This window comes from Clinocottus analis, unplaced genomic scaffold (genome assembly GCF_023055335.1).
Source record: "Clinocottus analis isolate CAN_PGR_092001 unplaced genomic scaffold, fCliAna1.0.p SCAF_19, whole genome shotgun sequence".
Classification (NCBI taxonomy): domain Eukaryota; kingdom Metazoa; phylum Chordata; class Actinopteri; order Perciformes; family Cottidae; genus Clinocottus; species Clinocottus analis.
In genome coordinates, this window is record NW_027175920.1 from 9,529,082 (window position 1) to 9,549,851 (window position 20,770).

At 48.4% G+C, this 20,770-nt stretch overlaps 1 protein-coding gene across 4 annotated transcripts in view; it reads right to left on the minus strand.

Annotated features, from left to right (window-relative positions):
* raraa (retinoic acid receptor, alpha a) overlaps positions 1 to 20,770 on the minus strand; it is a 130,200-nt gene that overhangs the window by 27,583 nt on the left and 81,847 nt on the right. For 2 of the 4 annotated variants that reach the window (XM_068582566.1, XM_068582565.1), the window contains exon 1: positions 9,522 to 10,576. The exons of 1 other annotated variant lie outside the window; for it this stretch is intronic. In XM_068582566.1, the coding sequence (XP_068438667.1) occupies positions 9,522 to 9,699 (178 nt within the window). In that variant the 5' untranslated portion in view covers positions 9,700 to 10,576. Of the gene's footprint in view, positions 1 to 7,591; positions 7,674 to 9,521; positions 10,577 to 20,770 lie in introns of those variants that run through there. One more of the 4 variants, XM_068582568.1, reaches the window with a different exon arrangement.

The window sequence follows — 20,770 nt, forward strand, 5'->3', positions numbered from 1 at the left end:
GTGCCGTTTATGACGACCCAGTTCCTCTGCAAGTAGGAACGCACTCCTCTCCCAGTTAACTCTGTCCATTAGACTAAGTGGGGCCTATCAATTATTCAATAGTTTCCAATGTATAATTCAAGGGATAAGGGGACCTGTCATGAATAGCGACACACACAGGTGAGGAAAGAGTACCGTACTTTTCATTTAGTCGATTTGTTGTAGTACACATCTGGAAGCCAACTTGTTTAATGTGATGAGGGGGGCGTTGGGATGGAACGACAATACTACTGTCAATCTGTGATGACACAAACAAATAAACGACAGGGAGGGGAAAGCGGACTGACGATCAGAGAAGAGACAAATAAGAAGAGAAAAAAATGAAGAGATGGAGCGTTAACGGGCTGCCACGGGGCTTGTGAGAAACTGATAAGAGAGAAACTGTTTGGCAGCGTAGTGAGAAAACGAGACATCTTGATTCATAAAGCGCACCGAATTGAAAAACTGAGCTGAAAAAAAAAGAGCGCGGGAGAAGAAAAAAAAGGAAATTAGGGCAGAGCATTCAAAGGGTGAGAAGGCAGCTGTATGGAACCCCCCTCCTACACACACACACACACACACACAGACACACACTTCCCCCCTCTGCTGTGTAGGCGTGGGTCCTGTGGGAGCCACCGGTGTTAATACAGTTATTAAGCCTCACCACTGAAGCCTGCTCCACCTCCCCAACCCTCAGCATCAAGGAGCTCTCCGCCTGCCAGGCAGCGGGCGAGCTCACTTGCTTCCACAATGAGATCAAACGGACCCAAGTAGGCCAGCTCAGGGGAAGCCAGTGAAGGAGCTTCCCGTTGAGCAACGAGGACAGGTGGGGTTGGGTATGTCAAGCCCGAGGAGCATCCCAGCAGGCTTTAAAGAAGGTGTTTGGGGGTGAGAGGGCTTTAACCCTGCTGTAGTTCCTCCTTCCCTTCCTCTTTCTTGAAAGTCAGCTGACCAAGATTCCCATGCATCTCTCTCCCTGGCGTTTTGGAATTACAGCCATGAAAGGCTTGAGGGGAAGACGAGGCTGGGGAGCCGATTTGGCGGCAGCGCTGGAGGTTAGCTCGGGCAGCTCGGGGGAAACCCTCGATGACTGCAGAAGGGAAGCTGGCTGGTCAGCACTGCACCAGAGTGACGTGTGTGTAGGTGCGTGTCTAATCGCTGCATTACATCCAATCCATAATTCACACGGGGCAGAGGAGATTAGCATTGCCACTCTTGCTTGTAGCCAGGAGGAGAACATTTGGTCAGCCATGCAGCTTTGCACGCAAAGGTACTCAGTAAAAAGCACCGGTTAGCTTAAGCTGCCATCTGTCTGCCCTCACTGTGTAACGTCTCTATAGCAGAAAAGGCGACATTTTTGTGCAAGCTAAAACGGGATGAGGCTGGTGAGTGGAAACGGGTTTTTACCGAGACGACTGGGCCACACACATTAAGGTGAATTGTTAAAAAACTGCTGAAGAATGGGGCTTTTGTCTCGCCATGACATATTATACAACATAAGGAAACAAGAGACGAGATTGCCCGATAAAGACAAACGCTGTAATGTGCTAAATAGGACGGGATATAGGTCATTTGGTAACAGACTCAAAAATGCCTGTTGGCAGCCATTGGATGCAGGCCAAGACTCCATCAGTCGCACTCGAACACTAATAATATCAGTCACCCAGCAAAGCCTCTCCCTCTGATGTCTGCCTTGCCGGATTTCTTCTTTCTGTTCCTTTCCATTCGCCCTCCACTGCTTTTTGTTCAAAGCGGAGCAAGGGCAGAAATCCAGAGGCCAAAAATGACACTAAACCCCCTGAAAGGCTCCAACAGAGATTATTGTTTGAAAATGCCAGCGCTCCCGGAGACCCCCCTCCCTCCCTCTCCCGGTGTCTGAGATCTTTCTCTCTCTCTCTCTCTCCACTTCCCTCCCTCTCGTTTTCTTTCGGCTGAGAGGTGCTGACAGCCCAGACACAATAATCCAGCTCTATTGTGAAACCGCCACGGCGGCAACAGTGCCGGTGTCGCGGCTCGGGCCGGTGGTCACTAGTGACCACGGGGCGCCAACCGGTGCGACGTCAGGACTCTGCTTCTAACTGTTGTCACCTTTTCCATTAGGCAGCTCCCCAGCAGGTGCTGAAACAGAGGGATGGGGGGCGGAGGGGCTGTCAAAGGGCTCCTGTGCTTCTGATGTCATCTCTTTGATCGCAGCGCTATCATTTAGAGCACCAAACAAAGATGTGTTTGTGTGTAATAGAAAGCCTCCAGACAATAACTTGAAGACTTTGGTGGAAGGCGAGCAAAAGCGCCACTGTGAAACGGAAACAAAACACATAATTCAGACTAAGGTCTAATCGCATCCTTAAGCAGAACTGTTGAACAAATGACTCTCCTGCTCCTCCCTTCCCTACGCGCCCTTTGTCTTTTCGGGCCTACTATGAAAAGCTTTCCTCGGGTTGCTGTTAAAAATGTCATGGAATAACAGAATGTGCCCTCTCGGTCTTAAGTGCTGCACGGCTGCATATTTCCCTACAAGCCAACCCGCCTCCCAAATCTGAAGGAACATCCGGGCCGGCAGAGCTTTTTTTAAAAAAAGAGATGACTAGGAATGAGGAAAAGGCATTTATGTGTTTGGTTTCATCCAGAGAGAGGAGCCCATGTCAACCTGAGGGCTTTTATATCAGTTACTCTCCCAGTGCGTCGTCTCTGGGAATGAACCGCCAACTCAACCAGTAACCTGCAGCAAAGAGGCTCGTGACATATTTATTTTCCCCAGAACAATGAGTACTCCTCAGCACTTGACATGACCACTTAATTACTGTGCTATCTACCAAGCAACTGTCTCTCTCTCTGTCTGTCTGTCTCTCTCTCTCTCTCTCTCTGTCTGTCTCTCTCACTCTCAACCAAGGTACTTCACTAACAATGGCTCTGATAAGAAACTACAGGTCGCAGTGAAGGTCAGACCATACGTCTGTGTGAAATGAAGAGCGTCCCTTCCAACACAAGGTGGCTCTAATCATAACAAACACCATCCAGTTGTCTCAGCGCCTTCTCACTCACCTCTATTAACCTCCACATGTCCGGGGCCGCTCAGCGACGGCACATCCCTCAGTTCACACAATGCTAATATCACAAACAGGGTTAGAGGGAAGAGGCGGCCCGTAACCCGAGCGGTCAGTCGAACATGCCGTCCTATCCGTCACTATGCAGCACTACACTCTCCCTTCCCACCTCCGCCACACTGTTGGAAGTCTATTTCGTCCCGGTCCCAGGTGGGCCTTTAAGAGTCAAATGTCAGAGGCCGGGCTCCAGCCAGACACGTAATGAATATGAAATGATTCAGAGGGGCTGTGGGAAAGATCAGACAGTGGCGTCCAGACGGACCGAGCTCCTCTGTCACTAAGTGGGACCAGATTGAGCCCGGCTGGGCCGGGATGACATGCGAGAGAAGCAAAGAGGAGGAGATACACAATGTGGATATCTAAAGTTACTTCAGAGAGAAGCTTCCATAAATCAAGACCTACAGAAAGGACTTCCTCCCAACTTGCCCTGCGCGCACCCTGGAGGCGAGATAAAGACACCAACGCCGGGTTTTATGAAAGGCAGGCAAATAAGGACTCCAGTTGTTAACCCCAATGAGATCATCTGACATACTGAGACATCTTCTCTAGCTTAAAAACTGCCGTGCTATCTGATTAAAACGCATGATTGCGGCCGAGGGGACTTTGTTTTTGTGTGCGCGCAGAGCTCCTTTTCTTCCGTGCGTGAAACACAAAGCCTGAGCCGGTGCAGAGCGCTCTCTGTTGCTCCGTAGTTAACACAGCTGACTGAGGCGGCAGCAACACGGTGCTATTTTTTGCTCAGACGGCAGAAGCCCGGCCGGGCTCTTGTATTTTTAGCCGACTAACCTCTACCCTATTTTCTCGGCTGTCCCACTCTCTAAATAGGAGGGCATTCCTTTGTGTTGTGTTTGTGTGTGAACTACTCGAGGTGTACACAGTTGTCATCCATGTGGGGTTAATGCAGATCCCCAGAGGGAGACAGGGGATGGGTAGGTTGGAGAGAGACAGAGAGAGAGAGAGAGAGAGAGAGACAGAGAGAGACAGAGAGAGAGAGAGAGAGAGAGAGAGAGAGAGAGAGAGAGAGAGAGAGAGAGAGAGACTAACAGCACAGCAGAGGCCGACAGTGGTCCTGATGAAACAAGGAAACACTATGCAATAACTCTATATATAGCGGGTGTTGGCAAAAAGGGGGGTTGGCGGGCAGGAAATCTTGTAAAATATGAGGAAAAATTAGGGCGGGCGAACATTAAAGATTAATCGTGACACTGACCGCCTGGCTCAGGCTCGCCATGCGGTGAATGCCACCACGGAGACGGGGAACAGAGAGAGATAAAGTGGGAGAGAGAAAGGAGACACTTTGGGAATGAAAATGCCTCACAGATGAATTCGGGGGTGATGAATGTACCTGGTTCAATACCCCGATGAATTTATGTGTGTTCCATTATGAGAGGGTGGAGATGAAACATGGAGATAGGGGGCGGAAGATGGGAAGCGGAGAGAGAGAGAGAGAGGGGGGGGGGAGAGAGATATAGAGCCCTCTCTCAATGTGCTGGTGAGCTAGCCATGCAGAGCCCATTGCGAGCGAGCCATCTGTAGAGATAAGTAAAGAAGTGATTACAACAGGCCCAGCTCAATTTCTGACAGTTGACGCTCGACTGCGCCCGGAGAGCCGAATTGATTTAAATGAAGAAGCTATGAATATTTTAGAGGGACGAACCCCCCTTTAACCTGAACTGTTTGGATCTCACAAGCACCCCTGTGTGTGTGTGTGTGTGTGTAGGTGTGTAGGTGTGTGTGTGTGTGTGTGTACATATAACAGGGCAGACACGGGGGAGACTGTAATTATTGATAGGGAGATTACGGTCCCCATGTCACAATATCTGCAATCAGCTGTCTCCTCTAAGCCCTGATGAATCAATGACACTGCCTGGATCTTTTCAGTCTGCCGTGCTTTGTTCATCCAAGTGGGCTTTGCCGTGTACACAGACCCTTGTTTGGGGATTTAGTGTCAAACCAAACCGGTGTACAGTACTCTGACTGATGCCTCCAGGCTAATAATTCCCCTCTCCAAACAAGCCGGGGCCCATCGCTGGGGTCTGAGCATGGGTTCACAAAATAAAAAGTGCCCAGACAAAAACATACTGTGTATGGAGTGACGCTGCAATATGCCACCCTAAGAGTTGGCAGTCAGCTGCAGCATTGTTTGTGCGTGTCTAAATGCCAGTTTCTCTGCCAGTATTCAAGGTGACGGACCACACCCACTTATTAAACCGTCGTAAAAAAAAAAAAAATGACTGAAAAGGGCACAAGCGAACAACAACACACATCTCTGCTGATCCCTGTGACCCTGTGCAGTGCGGTGAAGATCCCAATCTGAGGGCATCTCTGTTTCGTACAGGATGAATTGCAAAAAAAAAAGAAGAAGAAAAAAGAAAAGCAACAAGGCAGTCACAGCTTTGAAGGTTGGTGGCAAGGTGCCATTTTGAGAGCGAGTGATGGCAGGTTGTGAAATGCTGCCCTGCGGCCTCTCCCAGAAGGGTTGAACTCCCTTCACCCTCTTGCCATTACAAACATACCTTGATGACAAAATGCGTTATTGATGTTCACCTGAAGGTGAAAGCAGGCGTGTTTCTGTGGACATACTGATCTCTCTCTCTCTCTCTCACACACACACACACACACACACACACACACACACACACACACACACACACACACACACACACACACACACACACACACACACACACACACACACACACACACACTCGCTCTCCGTGACGTTCCATGCGTTCAGGCTACTAAATCACTGTCACCATTCGCTGAAAAGGGGTTAGGCAGACGTGGCGCAATAAGGAGACCGCCTGACACTTCCCTTGTGGAAAGGACATGGAACCTTGCCTCAATGCGGTCCATCCATCCTGCCAGGTCCATCAGGTTGGGCTCTTCAACGCCCCGTGAGGGAAGGTGCCTTCTCTCATCAGCATGTCCGTGAAAGCCCAGAGGTCCATGGCTCAGGGACGTGGCACTGACAATGTGCGCTTCAGGAACATTAAGGTCTGGATGTTGTAAACAGCTTTGCCAATAACTCACGAGCGGATTGACCGAGAAAATACATTTGACGCTTTATGTTCTGCCTTTATGGATTGCCTTTTCTGCAGCTGTTTACGACAGCAACCCTCCGTTCAATGTCAGAACCCGCTGGTACTGCAGGCAGTTCTGTTTGGTGGCGGGACGAGCCGCTCTCTGTTTATGTTTTTCTCAATTCTCAGCAGACACTTGCCAAATAAAATCTGCGCGTGTAAATAAAATATCCGCAGCTCTTTCGCAAGGCCAACACATCTCGCACAGAGTGCAAACACACCAGCCACAGTTTTCCACGTCGCTGCCGAACAGCCCAAACAAAAAGCGCCGCTCTCGCCGCGCTGTCTTAATGCTGCAGCCTCTCGGAAAGCCCAAAGCAAAACCATATGGGTTTGCGCCTCACCAGCTAAGCTTAAACTTTCTTGCTTTTTTTTTTCCTCTTCCAAAAAAAAAACAAAAACTTCCTCCCTCTTCATCACTGCCCAGAATTGCTTCTGCTCCTTCAGTCCGTTGCACTGGAAAACAATAAAATGCCATCTGTTTTCCTTGGGCCTCGTCTCCTGCTAGGCAAAAGGACTTCCGCACTTAAATACCACATGAGTCAGATTAAGCTGCCAGTCACTTGCCCCTCGGACGCACAGCGTTCACGTCCGATGGCCCACTCGGTAGCCCCTGCCTTCAGGAGACAAGCTAGCTAAAGCTCGCCTTCTCTCTGCCTCGTCTACTCTCCATGGAAATCCCTGGAGACCGCTTTCTTTCGTGCTGTGGACAGCCTGAGAAAGAAAAGAAAGAAGAAAAAAAAAAGAGCAAGAAGCCTATGGGCTGGTGAGCCCACCATGCAATCCCTTTTTCCTTCATAACCCCCATTTTTCAGTGTGTGACAGTCATGTGAACAAGGCCATGCACATTCTTTCATGCATGAGTCCCATAATTGCTGTAAGGATTCTGACGGGCCCTCAGTGAAAAAAAAAATCAAGTGCATTTTATCTGCGAGAACAGAGCCCTTTCACCGTAAAGACTCAGCATCGTAGCTCTGAACGAACAGGATACAAGCCCGCCGACACCGTCTCGAGTGGACAAACCTGCGCTGACAGCCAACGGATGGAAACAGTCAAACCACTGAAGTGGCAGCATCTTTAAAGAACTAATAACATCAGGGATGAAGCGTCCATATGATCTGGATTTGTGCCCAGCCACTTAATGGGTCCAGGAGGACGTTTACTTCAGCGAAGATGGCATTTAGTTTGCTCTTAGAGCCGGAGAGCTCTTCTCTTAAGCCTGTAATGAATAGCTAGACCCAATGTGAAGAGGTTGAAGAATAAATACACACACACACACACACACACACATAGAGGACCAAAAAGGAAAAGCACTGAGGGGGTGAAAGAAAATGTTAAACTCCACCAGCAGTCCGTTTCCAAACCCACGTGCAGAGGATAACATACCATGAGACTACTGTCTGTGAAGTTTTGCATTTGATAGGGAGTCCAGAAAGAGACGAAGCCAGCAGATGTTTTTGGGATCGTCTCGTGCTTTTGAGCCTGACTGCTTTGGATTCCTGCTTAAGTACGGGAGGTTAAAAAAAAAAAAAAAAAGAATTCCTGCTCTGTTTTGTTTTCTATCCCTATGATCCAATAAGCCTCTGAGCCACGTGATGACACTAACGGATGTTGAGCCTCTACTCTAACCCCCCGCCGCCCCTGCACCATCACCAATGCTCCCTGGTTGTGCGCTAAATGTTTTATTGCATTCAAGCAGTAACGCAAAGAGCGGCAATGCCCCCCCCCCACCCTTCCTCATCACACACACACACACACACACACACTGCAACTCCTCTGTTGAGCAACACAATGTGGAGTCGAGTCAGGGATCAGAGGTCTTTTCCTGCCCCCCCCCCCCTCCAGCCTCCTCCAGCCTCCCTCAGACGCTCTCACATGGTTTGAATCAATGCCGCTACGAGAGCTCTTTAGTGGGTTAGTTCGATAAATACTATGAAGCTCGGCGAATAGCTGCTTTGCAACTTGTCCTTTTAGTCAAGAGGGATTTATAATCTCATGTGACTTGAGAAAAACAAGTAGCAAAGAAAAATGACAGAGAGAAAGACTGCAGCAAACACAATCGTTTTTCTTTTTTTTTTAAGCAGTTTTGTTGTTGCTGCCAAACATCAGAAATGTCCCTTTGTCGTGTGCGTCTATAGTCTGGGAGACGAGGAGGAAATTGGCCCTTAAGAGCCTGTGGAGATTCCTGCCCTTTACACTCTTTCAGCTGTGAAAGACAACAGAGCTATCTCTTCTAAAAAAGGCCTGCTGGAGCTTTGTGCAGTGCAGCTCCTTTGAGGCAAAGAATGGGAATGGCCTCTGTGATACTTTGTTGTTGCAATAAAACTCTCCCTTATTGCAGCAGATACCGTATCAATAAACCAAAATCTCCCACCATGACACGGGTGGTTACTTAACTGAAGGAAGACCAAAAAAAAAAAAAAAACACCACAAAATTCACCAAACACAGACTTAAAGCATCATCACTGCCATGCTATTTATAGACACGGCAGAGAAGCCTGTCTGGCACATAAGCCTAATAAAAATAGAGGGGAAATAAATAATAATTTCTGGTGGTATTCATGAGAATTTAAATATGTATTCTGATAATAACATATTGAGATGCAAACGTGATTTAAACAAACGGCAAAATGCAACACGATGCATGCAATTGTTTCCGACTCAATATAAAGCGCAGGTATATTAAAACACATTTCATTAGCGCGAGGCCTGAGTGACACATTAAATATAGCCGGGGTGTCCAGTTAAGGCGCCGCTGCTGAGGAACTCTGGCCTGCTGGCACTGCTCTGCAGATTACCAGAGGAGCCGAGGAGGATAAGGCTGGCAGGAAAGTTTGATCTGATTAACGTTGGCATGGTTTGTTTGTATTAAGTGCATATTTTGGGAACGCAAAAAGCTTTTTGGATAACGTGGACTGGCTCAGAGCGACGCAGTCTCAGAGAGGGGAGGATGAAGAAGAAGAAAAAAGGGTACATACAGAGGAGAGAGAGAGAGAGAGAGAGAGAGAGAGAGAGAGAGAGAGAGAGGAAAGTGGGTCAAGTATATATAATGCAGTTATGAAGCTCAGTTGTGGTGATGACATGCAACGCTGTGCAGTACATATTATCGGGTTTGAATAATTGAGAAACAACAGGCTGGTAACAAGGGACTAAACGTCTCGTGATAACGAGTATAGTCGGATGATATAGCACTGTGTATATGTATAACTAGATGGCACATATGCAGGCTACATACATGTAAACACACATGGCCAGAGAGGCTTTAACTTCCCCCAGTAGGTGAAATGGAGTAAAGGAGGCAGGAGGAGGCACCTACAGTGGTTGGAGCCGTTCCAGTGCTGGTTCCTGATGGACGTGCTGTAGGGATGCGGCGCTCCGGGCACCAGTCCTTTCTCTGGGATCAAGCATCCCCTGCTCTGGTTGTAGTAATCCATCATTAAAAACGGGTTCGGGCTGGGATTCAGTCCCACAACGTCCACGCTCTCATACATCATACGAAGCAGGGCGATAGCAGCGGGTTATTGTCAAAAAAAACAACAACAAACACAACAAAAAAATAACAACGAACTATTGTCGCGCGCGCAGGGAAACCACGAGCCTTGTGGGTTTCAGCCACCAGCGGAGGTAGAAACTGAGCGGGGGGGGACAGACGGGGAGGGGAAAACTGCATTAAAATAAAAGGAAATGTGGTAAATCCAAGCACAGCGGGAACATTTGAACATTTGGCATCTTCTCGCAGCGCAGAATTGATCGGAACCCAAAACCGAGGAGTGGATCAGTGAAGAGCCCTAATCGGCTGCGCTCAATTTAAAAACGTAATTTAACAGAACAGCCTTCATGGTGTCCGGTGTAAGAATCTGCACACAATAACACACCGAGGTGAAGGACCCGAGGAACTTCGGCACAATATCTCGGTCCCCTCTCGGCCTTGCTCAGAGAGGGAGCAACATTTGAGGCAGTATCCACACCATACGGAGGAAGAAAAAAAAACAAGAAGCCGGATAAAAATCCCAGAGAAGAGAACACAGATCTCCAGAGTCCGCGTCGGACTCCACGGGGGATGCACCGGGCGGGCGAAGGCGCAAATATCAGAGAGGGGAAAAAAAAGAAATCCCGTCTGGTTGCAGTTTGTCCTCCTGGGTGACGGTCGCTTGTCCCGTTTGCGCCCGCCGCGGGTGAACTCCTGTCAGCCCCGTAAATGAACCGGTCTCCCTCCGTGCGCCACAACGACCGGCGGCTTGCCTCGGCCAGACCCCGCTCTCTGGGGTCCAGGGTCCCGGGAAACCACGCAGCGCCGCCTGGTTTGTAGTCGCTGAGCGGCGCCTAAATCATTCCCACACCGAATCGTGCGGCTATCATGTTCTGCAAAAAAATGTGACAAGGCACAGCAGCTGAGGGCTTTGGCTCCACCTCCACTCGGCTCTTTTTTTCCTTTTTTTTTTTTTTTTTTCTTCCTCTCTCTTCCTCCCCTCGTTCCCCTTTCATGCGTGGCTCCTCCCACATTTAACCCCTTCAGCGACGTCACCGTGGAGGCTCTCTCTCTCTCTCTCTCTCTCTCTCTCTCTCTCTCTCTCTCTCTCTCTCTCTCTCTCTCTCTCTCTCTCTCTCTCTCTCTCTCTCTCTCTCTCTCGCGGACCCTGCATGGGACAGTGGCCGTCCCTCACATTTAGGTACGGGGGGGGGGGGGGGGGGGCTTTAAATAACAATGTATTCCAGGACATGATTATTAAGTTACATAAGCTCCGTAATGAGTCCGTCATATCTTTACGCCGAATGCATTGACTTAATGAGAGCTGCACCAGACTGTATCAGTCTGTCTCTTTTCCCTGGAAGTTCCCCTCCATGCTCTCACTCTTTATTCGGGCTCCTCCTTCCAACTAATTTGACCCTCTCCCCCATGCTCTCATCAGTCCCTACCCTCAATTTTTTTTTTTCTCCCCCAACCCCTTCTCCCTAATTTGCCTAATGCTATGCGGCTGAACTTTTCCTGAACCCAGGGAAGTAGGCAGCCTCACCTCCTGGTGACCCACTGGCTGACTCGGATTCGCCTTTCTGGCTCGCTCTCATCCCACATTATTCAAAGGTTTCCCACCTTGTACACTTAGTAACACCATTGCACTTTTCCTCGAGCGCTGCCCGGAGAGGCGCCTCGCTTCACCCAGCACAAATAAAGTAACAAAAGTGGCACCCAGTCCCCTGTAGCCTGGCACTTTTCTCACAGCGCGGTGGATTAAAGTCCAAGAAAGCTGTTTTGCTTCAGACTCTCAATGTCGCTCCACCTCAACCCTGCAACATTCCATGCAACATTGTCGCAACTTGTTACGCTGGTCGTATACCGAGTCCATACCAGAGCCATCGTAGCAGAACTCTGGAGGCCTGAATATTTTCCTCTTCAGAGTCAGGTGATATACTGGCAATTACGGTGCCACAGAAACATCCAGACCTTTCACAAACACATCGCCGGTCTCATGTTGTGGTGTTGACAGGTAAACTGAGCTTTTCCAAAGCATTGACCTGTGATTGTCATGTGATCTGGAGTACAGCTGTCGGCTCAAGTTGCCTGCACATGTTCAATGGTGGAGATTAGGGCCGGGCACTCACCGGAGGTACATTTGAGGACATCTCACGTTGTATGACTATTACTGCGCCTTCACACCGGCAAGAGGGAAAACGTGGGTCATTGCACACCAAAAAAAAGAAAAGAAAAGAAAGACCACATAAACATAGTAGGCATGTTTGATAGATGATTGGGACGTCCCAGACCAGGTCGGCAACATGGAAGGACACTTTCTTTGGATGCAGATTTTACTACTGTTTATATTTTAACATTTCTAAATGGAACTGGAAACCACACGTGTAGACAGAAGACATTTTCTCCATGTATACCTCTCAAAAATATCTGCATTAATTGGCAAAACAACAACAACCCAGTGTGGCTTGTGTTGTAATCCACACCGCTGCCTGAACAATACCTCTCCTCCCCCATTTTCCCTACACCTGAGCCACAGCTGGGTCTGACCAACAGGGTTTCTGAGAGGGATTATCTGCATGGAGCCTGGCAGGGGGCTCGGCCCGCTCCGCCCCCACTGACTGTGACACTTATTTAATGCAGACCTTAGTGTGTTTACCCTCCCTGATAAGAGCCCAGTGTGCAGGCATGGCCGCCGCGACCCCTCGCCTGCACTGATAGCGTAGCCACACATTCCTTGACAGGATTAGCCTCATGAGTAATGGCTGTCAGAAAATGCTAATTCTCCTGGCTCTGTTTTCTTCTCCGAGGGGTGAGCCTTCATCCTCGGGCAGTACTCTGTGATAGCATGGAACAAGAGATAACAGATTGTTGATCATTGCTTATTATGATGGGAGGAGGAATACAAGATTAGAGCTGAAAAAAGTCCGTTTTCCCACATCGTTCTTAATTTATTTTTCAATGGGCATTACTTTTTAAACCTCAACAGGGCTGAATATAAGCAAAGTGGTATTTTTACTGTGACAGGAGGGAACACAGTGCTCCTCGGGACAGACATTTGGGGAGCTGGATGTATTACATCATATCAACAGAACAGTAAAGTGCTGGTTTAGTGACAGCTGGTGTCCAGTCTGTTTGTGTAAGTAGCTCATCACAAACAAGCACACACACAAGCATACACATCATATGAGTAGAACAATTGGTGCCATGAATGTAGAGGAAGTCAGCGGCCTCTATTGCGTCTTCAGGACTGTGTGAAGCACAAGGACAACACGACTCACAAGCGGTTCGGCCCACGTTCTCACACCGGTCCAGGTGGCTGATCTCGACCCGGCATCAATACGCGCGACACTCGAAGAAAGCACTTTGGCCGGGAAGCAAAGCCAGAATGAGTCTCGTTTGTTTGGCTCAGGCTTCAAAAGTGTTGTTGCGTAAAGCCCAGGCACCATTCACAAGAGAAGGCTGTTGCAGAAGTAGTTGGTTGTAGAAGTAATAAAGGGTAAACATAGCAACTTGATTCAGTGCAACGCTGGAACTGAGAGTGCAGCGGAGATGGAGAAGAGGAGGGGGGGGGGGGGGGGTATAGGAGGGGAGAGGGACTTTAGGAGGGAAATTCAAAGAGTTTTATGAGCAAGGGCGGATGGGAGATTGCTGGCTGGACCTCGAGGGTGTCGAACTATTTTTACTGCCCCCACTCTCCTTCTTTCTAAGCTCAATCTGGGGTGTTAGGAAGCTGTAAAATGTGCTCTCCCTGCCATTGCTCCCCCAAGGAGATGTCCAGGTCTGTCACGCTGCGGGGCAACACATGCTGTCTGCAGGTCAGCAGTAACATCCCACGCCTGTGATTATCTGCGCCATAATCCCCTCCACCCAGACTCATGCCGCCGCCGTGGTCCCGACAGGCGACTTCCTCATGCCACCAGGCGCGCAACTCCCTCGCTCACGTGCCTTTACTTCTGAGAGCGTCCCGTGGCGCATGTTTGCTTTTAAGTCGACCTGGAACTACCGCTCCGCTCCCCTCGCTGCTATTACGGTTTCTCTGTCTGTGGCTGTGGGTGTGTGTGTGTGTGTGTGTGTGTGTGTGCGTTTGTTTGCACAGCTGGTTTTGTGCAGCCCCGGACAGGCAGCACCAGCCAAACCCAACAGCTGTGCTCCCCGACGGCGAGCCAATGCGTAATGAGGGCCCGACCCTTCGATGTGAGAACATGCTGCAGTTATCGACGAACGCTGCGCCTCTTCCATCTCCTCTCTGTCAATCTACTGGATACACACACACACACACACACACACACACACACACACACACACACACACACACACACAAGCACACACACACAAAGCCTGACCCAAAGTGAAACAGTTCTGTAGATCTCTACCTCGCTGCTTTGCTCTCAGTGTTTGCATCTGTGTGTCTTTTCTAAAAAAAGATCCTCTTAGAGGCTGCAGGGATTTTGTGAAAGCGACCCCCCCCCCCCCCCGTCATTATCCCTTTAATGTCCCTCTGACAGCAGATTCCAGCATTTATGGTACAGGCCTATATCTGCCCATAAAGCCTTTTATTGTTGAGCCCAACTCTATGGTGGCCGTAACCTGGTTTTCCCATTTTTTATGGGACCTTCACTATATCATAGGGGGGAGGACAAAGCTGCCCACCATCGGTGTTTACCAAAGTATGGCCGACTCATAAATCCATCACGGCCAGCGGCATTCTGGAAATACCTCAGCAGAGGGAGAGAAAGAGAGAGAGGGGGAGGAGACGTAGCTTATTGTATAGCTTGTAATCGCCCACACTCTACAGCCTAGAGTTAGAGAGAGCCCATCTCCACAATGATCATTAGGTCTATTTTCCTTTACACAGTCCATCATTCAGCAAATCAAGGGAAAATTGCTTTGGATGTTACCCTGGAGGAAGGCCATCTCGATATCAGTCATCCCGGACATGGAATGGCCCCCATTAGCTGTCAGAAACCAGGAGATGTTTAGTACATACGGACGGACACACCGCTAATTCTATTAAGAGGGACAGAGAACGAAACACAGAGCAAACTAGAGGTAGAAGGGACCGGAAAAAAAAAGTCGAGGAAGTTACCAGTAAAGAGGATATATGACTGGCATAGACAAATCAATGAGCCGTGGTTAAAAGAAGAACGTTTTCTATTTATGAAAAGATGTTCAGTCTTACAGTGTTTGCTGGACGTGTAGATCATGTGACATCATGTGACATCAGGAGTAAAAAAACTGCCCTCATCTAAGAACTGCAGATTCACTTCTTCAGTCCAGAGTAAATGCCCTCTCACATAGAAAACTTTGAATTTGATTTTTAGCATAATTTTTTAGAGGGAATCCCAGCAACTCTTTATATTTCAGACATAAACTAAAAACTGATTCTTAAAGCACGGACAAAACTTAGCACACTGCCAAAAGTTTGGCATGACACAGAACAAAAATTATGAACTTATAAACTTAGAAAATGATGCGAAGAGGCAACGGCAAAGAGAGGATCTGCACCAGGAAAGGGGGAGAGAGGGACAAGCAGGGAAACCATTAATTCATCCCTGAATCCTGCGTCCAGGTTCTCGACCGCTGGCCTCGTGGCCTTAACTCAGAGTTCATGGGGAAAAAGACAGACCAAGTGAGAAGCTGAGGAAGCGGGAAAGTAAGTTTAAAAAAAAGTCTTCTCATCAAAACACACCAATCTTTGTCATTTGGTACTCGATTAGTTGTTTCATCTCCCTCTGACAGCGATCGTACTGCTGCCTGGGTGTCTCCGTGTAGAAAAAAAAGCCGCTCTGTATCACTAGCATGCCCCCTCCTCCCCACAGCACTCTCCCCTCTCCCACCCGGCCTCTCACTGCTTTCTCTCTCTAGTTTCTGAAGTGCTGCAAAAGGCCGATTTCCCGTTTTCTATTCAGAAGTGTGATGCTCGGGGTGACCTGGAGGGGATATGAGAGGTGGGGGGGCGAGGGGAGGGAGGAGGGGGTTTAGTGGTTCGCTTTAAGTGGATTGCCCTCAGTCTTGTTGTGCCCAGCCTAAAGCATTATAACGCCTCCGCAAGTGACCTCCACTTGAGTGGTGCCCCTAACACCGGCGCCGGGCAGGGCACGCTGATTGTTGTGCTTAGTACAAAGACAGAATGTGTGCCATGAACCGCGCGGAGCTCGGACCACCGCGGGCTGAATGTGCAGTCGACACTCACGGAAACGGTTGCGTGTGCACGTGTGCGACGGCGCTCTGATCCTGCCGTTGCTCTTTTCATAATAATAAAACGGGCCGCTCTCTCCCGGGCACATGTGCTCGTTGCATCCTGCTTTCCCATATGCTTTTCTTTTGGGCCTGCGTCCCGCCGCGCAACGCGAATCGGACAGAAGTGCCGAGCGGGTTCAGATGTTAATGAAACTTGTGAAATCCCCTGCTTAGCCAGCAAGTTGGGAGCTGGGGGGGTAACAAAGGCCCACGGCAGAGCAACAGACTGCCGCGGCTCAGAGCATGACAAATGCCCCTGCCGTCGTCACCACTGTGGCCCCTGTTAGCCTGCCTTTTATTGAGGGAGGGAGGGAGGTGGAGGAGGGGGGGGGGGTCTCCGTCATTCTAACCTGGGGAGGGGAGCAGGAGGAGGGTTAATGGAATGGATGACTCCGCCACATTAAAAGAGAGGAGAGCTGAGCGATGAGGGTGAGGGAGGAGGAGTCATCAGCATTTCAAAAGAATGAGGCGCAGGGAATGCAGATGGAGCCGCTACTCCTCTTCCTCTGCTATCTCTCACCATCTCTGTTATTGTTCACCGCACACCCCAGCTCGGCCCTCGTGTGTGTGTGTGTGTGTGTGTGTGTGTATACATTTTATACGTATGAAAGAGATGAGTTAATTGGATGAGAGGCAGCCCTTTCACCCTCATGTCCCAGAGGTGCGTATGGGTCAACTTCATCTGAGAGCCGGTGACAAGCCTGACAGTGTGAAAGCGCCGCATCAGAGCGCAGACTTTCATTTGCACTGCGGTTGTTTCTGCAGTCAAACGGTTTGCTCAGATCAGCCACAGGCAGCAGGGGAGGAAGGCTCGGCCCAGAAGAACTTCTGTGAAAATTGATATCAATGCCAAACGTTTTGCCCTCTTGCCTTGTGCAGGCAGCGATGCAACAGAACACTGGAGGAAAAAAGGGAAGTACTGAAAACATGACCAGCCCATGGCTTATCATATGCATCTCACAACACAGAGCTGCTTTTGTTCCACATATCCAACCCAACTCAATGGCACGACTCCTCAGACAAACACATTTCACATACACATTGACTGTGTTGTAAAGGACAGAGGTAACTTCAAGTTTTATTCATTTTCAGAGGGAAGAAGTTAGAGAAAATACTTTTCATCCTCTTACGTGGACTCATAATCGTGCCAGAAAGCTCCAATAAAAATACTTTAAACCTCAAACTTTACAGTTTTGTAAAGACTTGGTTTGTGACAAAACTTCCAAGTGTTAGAAGAAAGAAGAAGCACAGACGGGCTTTGAGCTGATATAAATAAAGCTGGGCAGTCACTATGGTTACCCGAACCATCTGTGTTGTGAACCCGTGGAGAGGGGAATGACTCAACAGTAAGTAAATAGGCTAATACAAAAAGTGAATGGCTTCGAAGGGCAGATCATTAGCCGGCCACATCTTACCATTCTCTGTGTGATACCGGGACAGGAGGGGGTTGATACATGAAAAAAGAAGCCTGATAATATTTAACCAGCAGAGATCTATCATCAATCTGGACTCGCCTCCCCCCCTCACATCATCATCCCTCACCCCCCCACCCCCAGCTCTGGTCTATTGTCATTAAAACCCTGGCTCCCTTTCACTCCTTATTCAATATTTTTGAGCCATTGTTCCTCGTAACATGCCCCCTCTGAACTACATTACTTTTTCCCACTCGGTGGTGAAAGGACAGGGGCAACAGTCAGAAAAAAACATAATATGTTAAAGTGTCAGGGGCAACAAAAACATCAGCCGGCCGCGGCAAAAGTCTGGGTTTCGCACACATTCTTAAACACAAACTCCAGGCTGAAGCATGCAATGGTATCACACTTTCTCCCACACGCGCACACATACACACACACAAACAGACACACACACACACACACACACACACACACACACAGACACACACACACACACACACACACACGGTGACCCTGTGGGCTTTCCTGGGCTCTTTGAAGGAAAAAGAGAAGTCATTTATCCGATTCATCTTCGCTGCACCTCGCAGCACCTTTTAAAAACACTCTTTATTCCTTGCTAACGCTAAAGCTGCAGCTTACTGACAGCATGATGGAGAGCCTCATTTAACCTCCTTTTATTTCTCTCTCTGTCTTTCTCGCTCTCTCTCTCTCCTTCTCTCCGCCGTCTCTGGAGCTACTTCTGTCTTTCCATCCCCGCTGCCAACAGCCCTTGCTGAAAAGTGAAGGCCAAGCTTCAGTGACAACGTAAGAAAGTGTAAGTGTGTGTGTGCACACGCGTCCGTCTGGGGTTGAGCTTGTCTGTCTCGAGGGTGTTTTGGCAAAGATCCCTGTGCATCAGTGTTTGCATGTTTAATCTGCAAAAGCAGTTGTTGACACAGTGAAATGTGTAAAAAGGTGAAGGGTGATTGACAGATCAGCTTGCTCACGTGTGGGAACAGGGGGGGAAGAGGTAGAGGGGGGGGGGGGGGGCTCATCACGAGTTATCAAAATCATCCTCCAGAACCTGTCAATACTCTGTTTTCTATACTCGCATGCTCTTCACATGCTCTTCACTCTTCCCACTTGTCCTCTGCAGCTCTCTTATGATGATTAGCTTTAAATGCAGGTTCACTGTTGCATTGCTTCAGATTCTGCTGAGCAAAAGTTAATCTCAGCTAAATTATGTATTTTTGCATTTACATTTAGCGCGCGTCATCCCTGTGTCTCAGGCCGCCCCGGTGTGCAAATGCATCCCCAATTGTGTTTGTGGCGAATAAGCACAAAGTGATGCATATTTCAGTTTGCGCACGGCTGAGCGTCAGACTGTCTAGACCGTGCTTGACCAGGGGTGTGCTTCTCTCAGGTCTGAGTGTTTATCCGAGGTAGTCTCTATGCAACCGAGCAGACATCAACAATAAAACCTCTAACCTAGTTGGCTAACAGCCCATCTCTTTATATCTCCCTCTCTCCCTGGACGGATCATTCATCACTCTCTCCCTCCATACAGCATCCCGGTCCACAGCATTAGTCCCACCAATACAGCTGTTACTACAGATAAGCTTCGCACACAAGGAAAGTTTGATTCAAAACTCCTGGTATATAGTGTAAGGAAAGCAAATAAATGGAAAAGCAAAACTATAGGTGAAAATGAAAAAGTTTGGCTGCGCCAAGCTTTTTGAAAAGCATAACAAAAGAAGAAGCGTAATCTTGTAACAGTTTTACAGCTGTGATCCTTATCTGACATCACTGTATAGTGTCACTGTGATAAAATGTATCTAAATGGATGCATGGTCCCAAAATCAGCTACTGATGCAGCCGGCTATTTGGCTATCTGAGCGGCAGATCTGCTTGTTCCTACATTACAGCAATTAAAAGTACTTAAGTAGCTGCGTGAGCAGAAGAGAAGTAGGACTTCAAGCTAAAGGACTAAAGGAGGTGATGCAACACTTCACCCTCCTTTAGCCCCATCAAGTCTTTCACATTATTTAAAAGAAAGTAGAGACGGTTTTGGACCTAACATGTCTCAAATAAAGGATGGGAACAGTGTGCTCCAATACTGCAAGAGGGGACTGTGCTACACCGGTGTCAGTGTACTGATGAAGGTCAATCATTGTCCCACCCTGAACATGGAGTCTTTTCTAATGGAGACGATTGCAACTATGACAGTCGAGTGAAGAAACGGTGTGTGAATAATTCATAAGGGACCGAAAGCGACAGTTAACAGGAGAGTGTCATTGGACACTGATATACGTTCATCCATCCAACCACTCATCCATTCATCTACTGAACCACCTCATCCTCTCTCTCTGTCTGTGTGTGTCTCTTCCTTTCTGCTCCGGGGAGTTCAGATAAAGGATAATGGATCTGCTGACATTCAGCTGTCCCAAAAAGTTCATATTAAATAACCCTGTTGGTATGGAGCAGCATGCAAATACGCAAATACACACACTCACACACGCACACACATACGCACCCACACCCACACCCACACACAGCATGAAAGAGCACAAGCAGATATGCACACAAGCTGTATACACATATAGACAAATGTAAAAAAAAAAACATGTAAATTATTAACAATGTGCTTCTGCTTTCACAGATATTACAACTTGCGCATGTATGAATACTTTGTACCCGTTCCCTATGTGATTGGGCAGTATCGCAGCCTGCTTGACACTCCTTCTTTTTCTCTCTCACACACACAGACACACACAGCCCTGCAGGCCCAGTGCAGAGGAAGTTGCTAGACGACACCTCAGGGTTCAACGGTCAAACCCGGGCAGCCAGCCAGAGTGCTCTGGGCTGAACTTGGAGTTATGATCATAATGTGTGTCGGGCAGGCTTCTGCTGACTAACAATGGCCAGTAACGCAAAAGACACAGATGATGTCCATGTGCGTGTCACCCCGGCAATTAAGTGCCTGCAGATGCTACCTAATAACAGATGAATGAGCGGTGTGCGTCTAATGTTGGGACGAGTGCACACAGAGTCAGGCGCAGATGCACGCAGGTCGTTAAGAGAAGCCAAGTCAGTTTCACGTATCTGGATAGACACGAGCTAATTAAACAGGTTGAGTCAATAGATGTGCACACACACAATCAATGACTGGGCCATCGCCCACAGGGCAGCACACAGTCATGAGAAAAATCAACAGCATTGTTTTCTTAAGGCCAGGGAACACAAGTACAGTGAAAGAATATTTCACATGGCTGTTTTCCAAATTGTACCTTTATGTGTGTGTTTTTTTGTTGGTCTCAGAATATTATAATAGAGTGGTGAGTGTAGCACACATTAACGCTCTCCTTGGTTCAAGGACACTTTGACAAGATCTGAATACTGGCTGCCATAAAGCTATATAAGGTGCTTTGTAACAGTGTACAATGACACATTCATTCACTC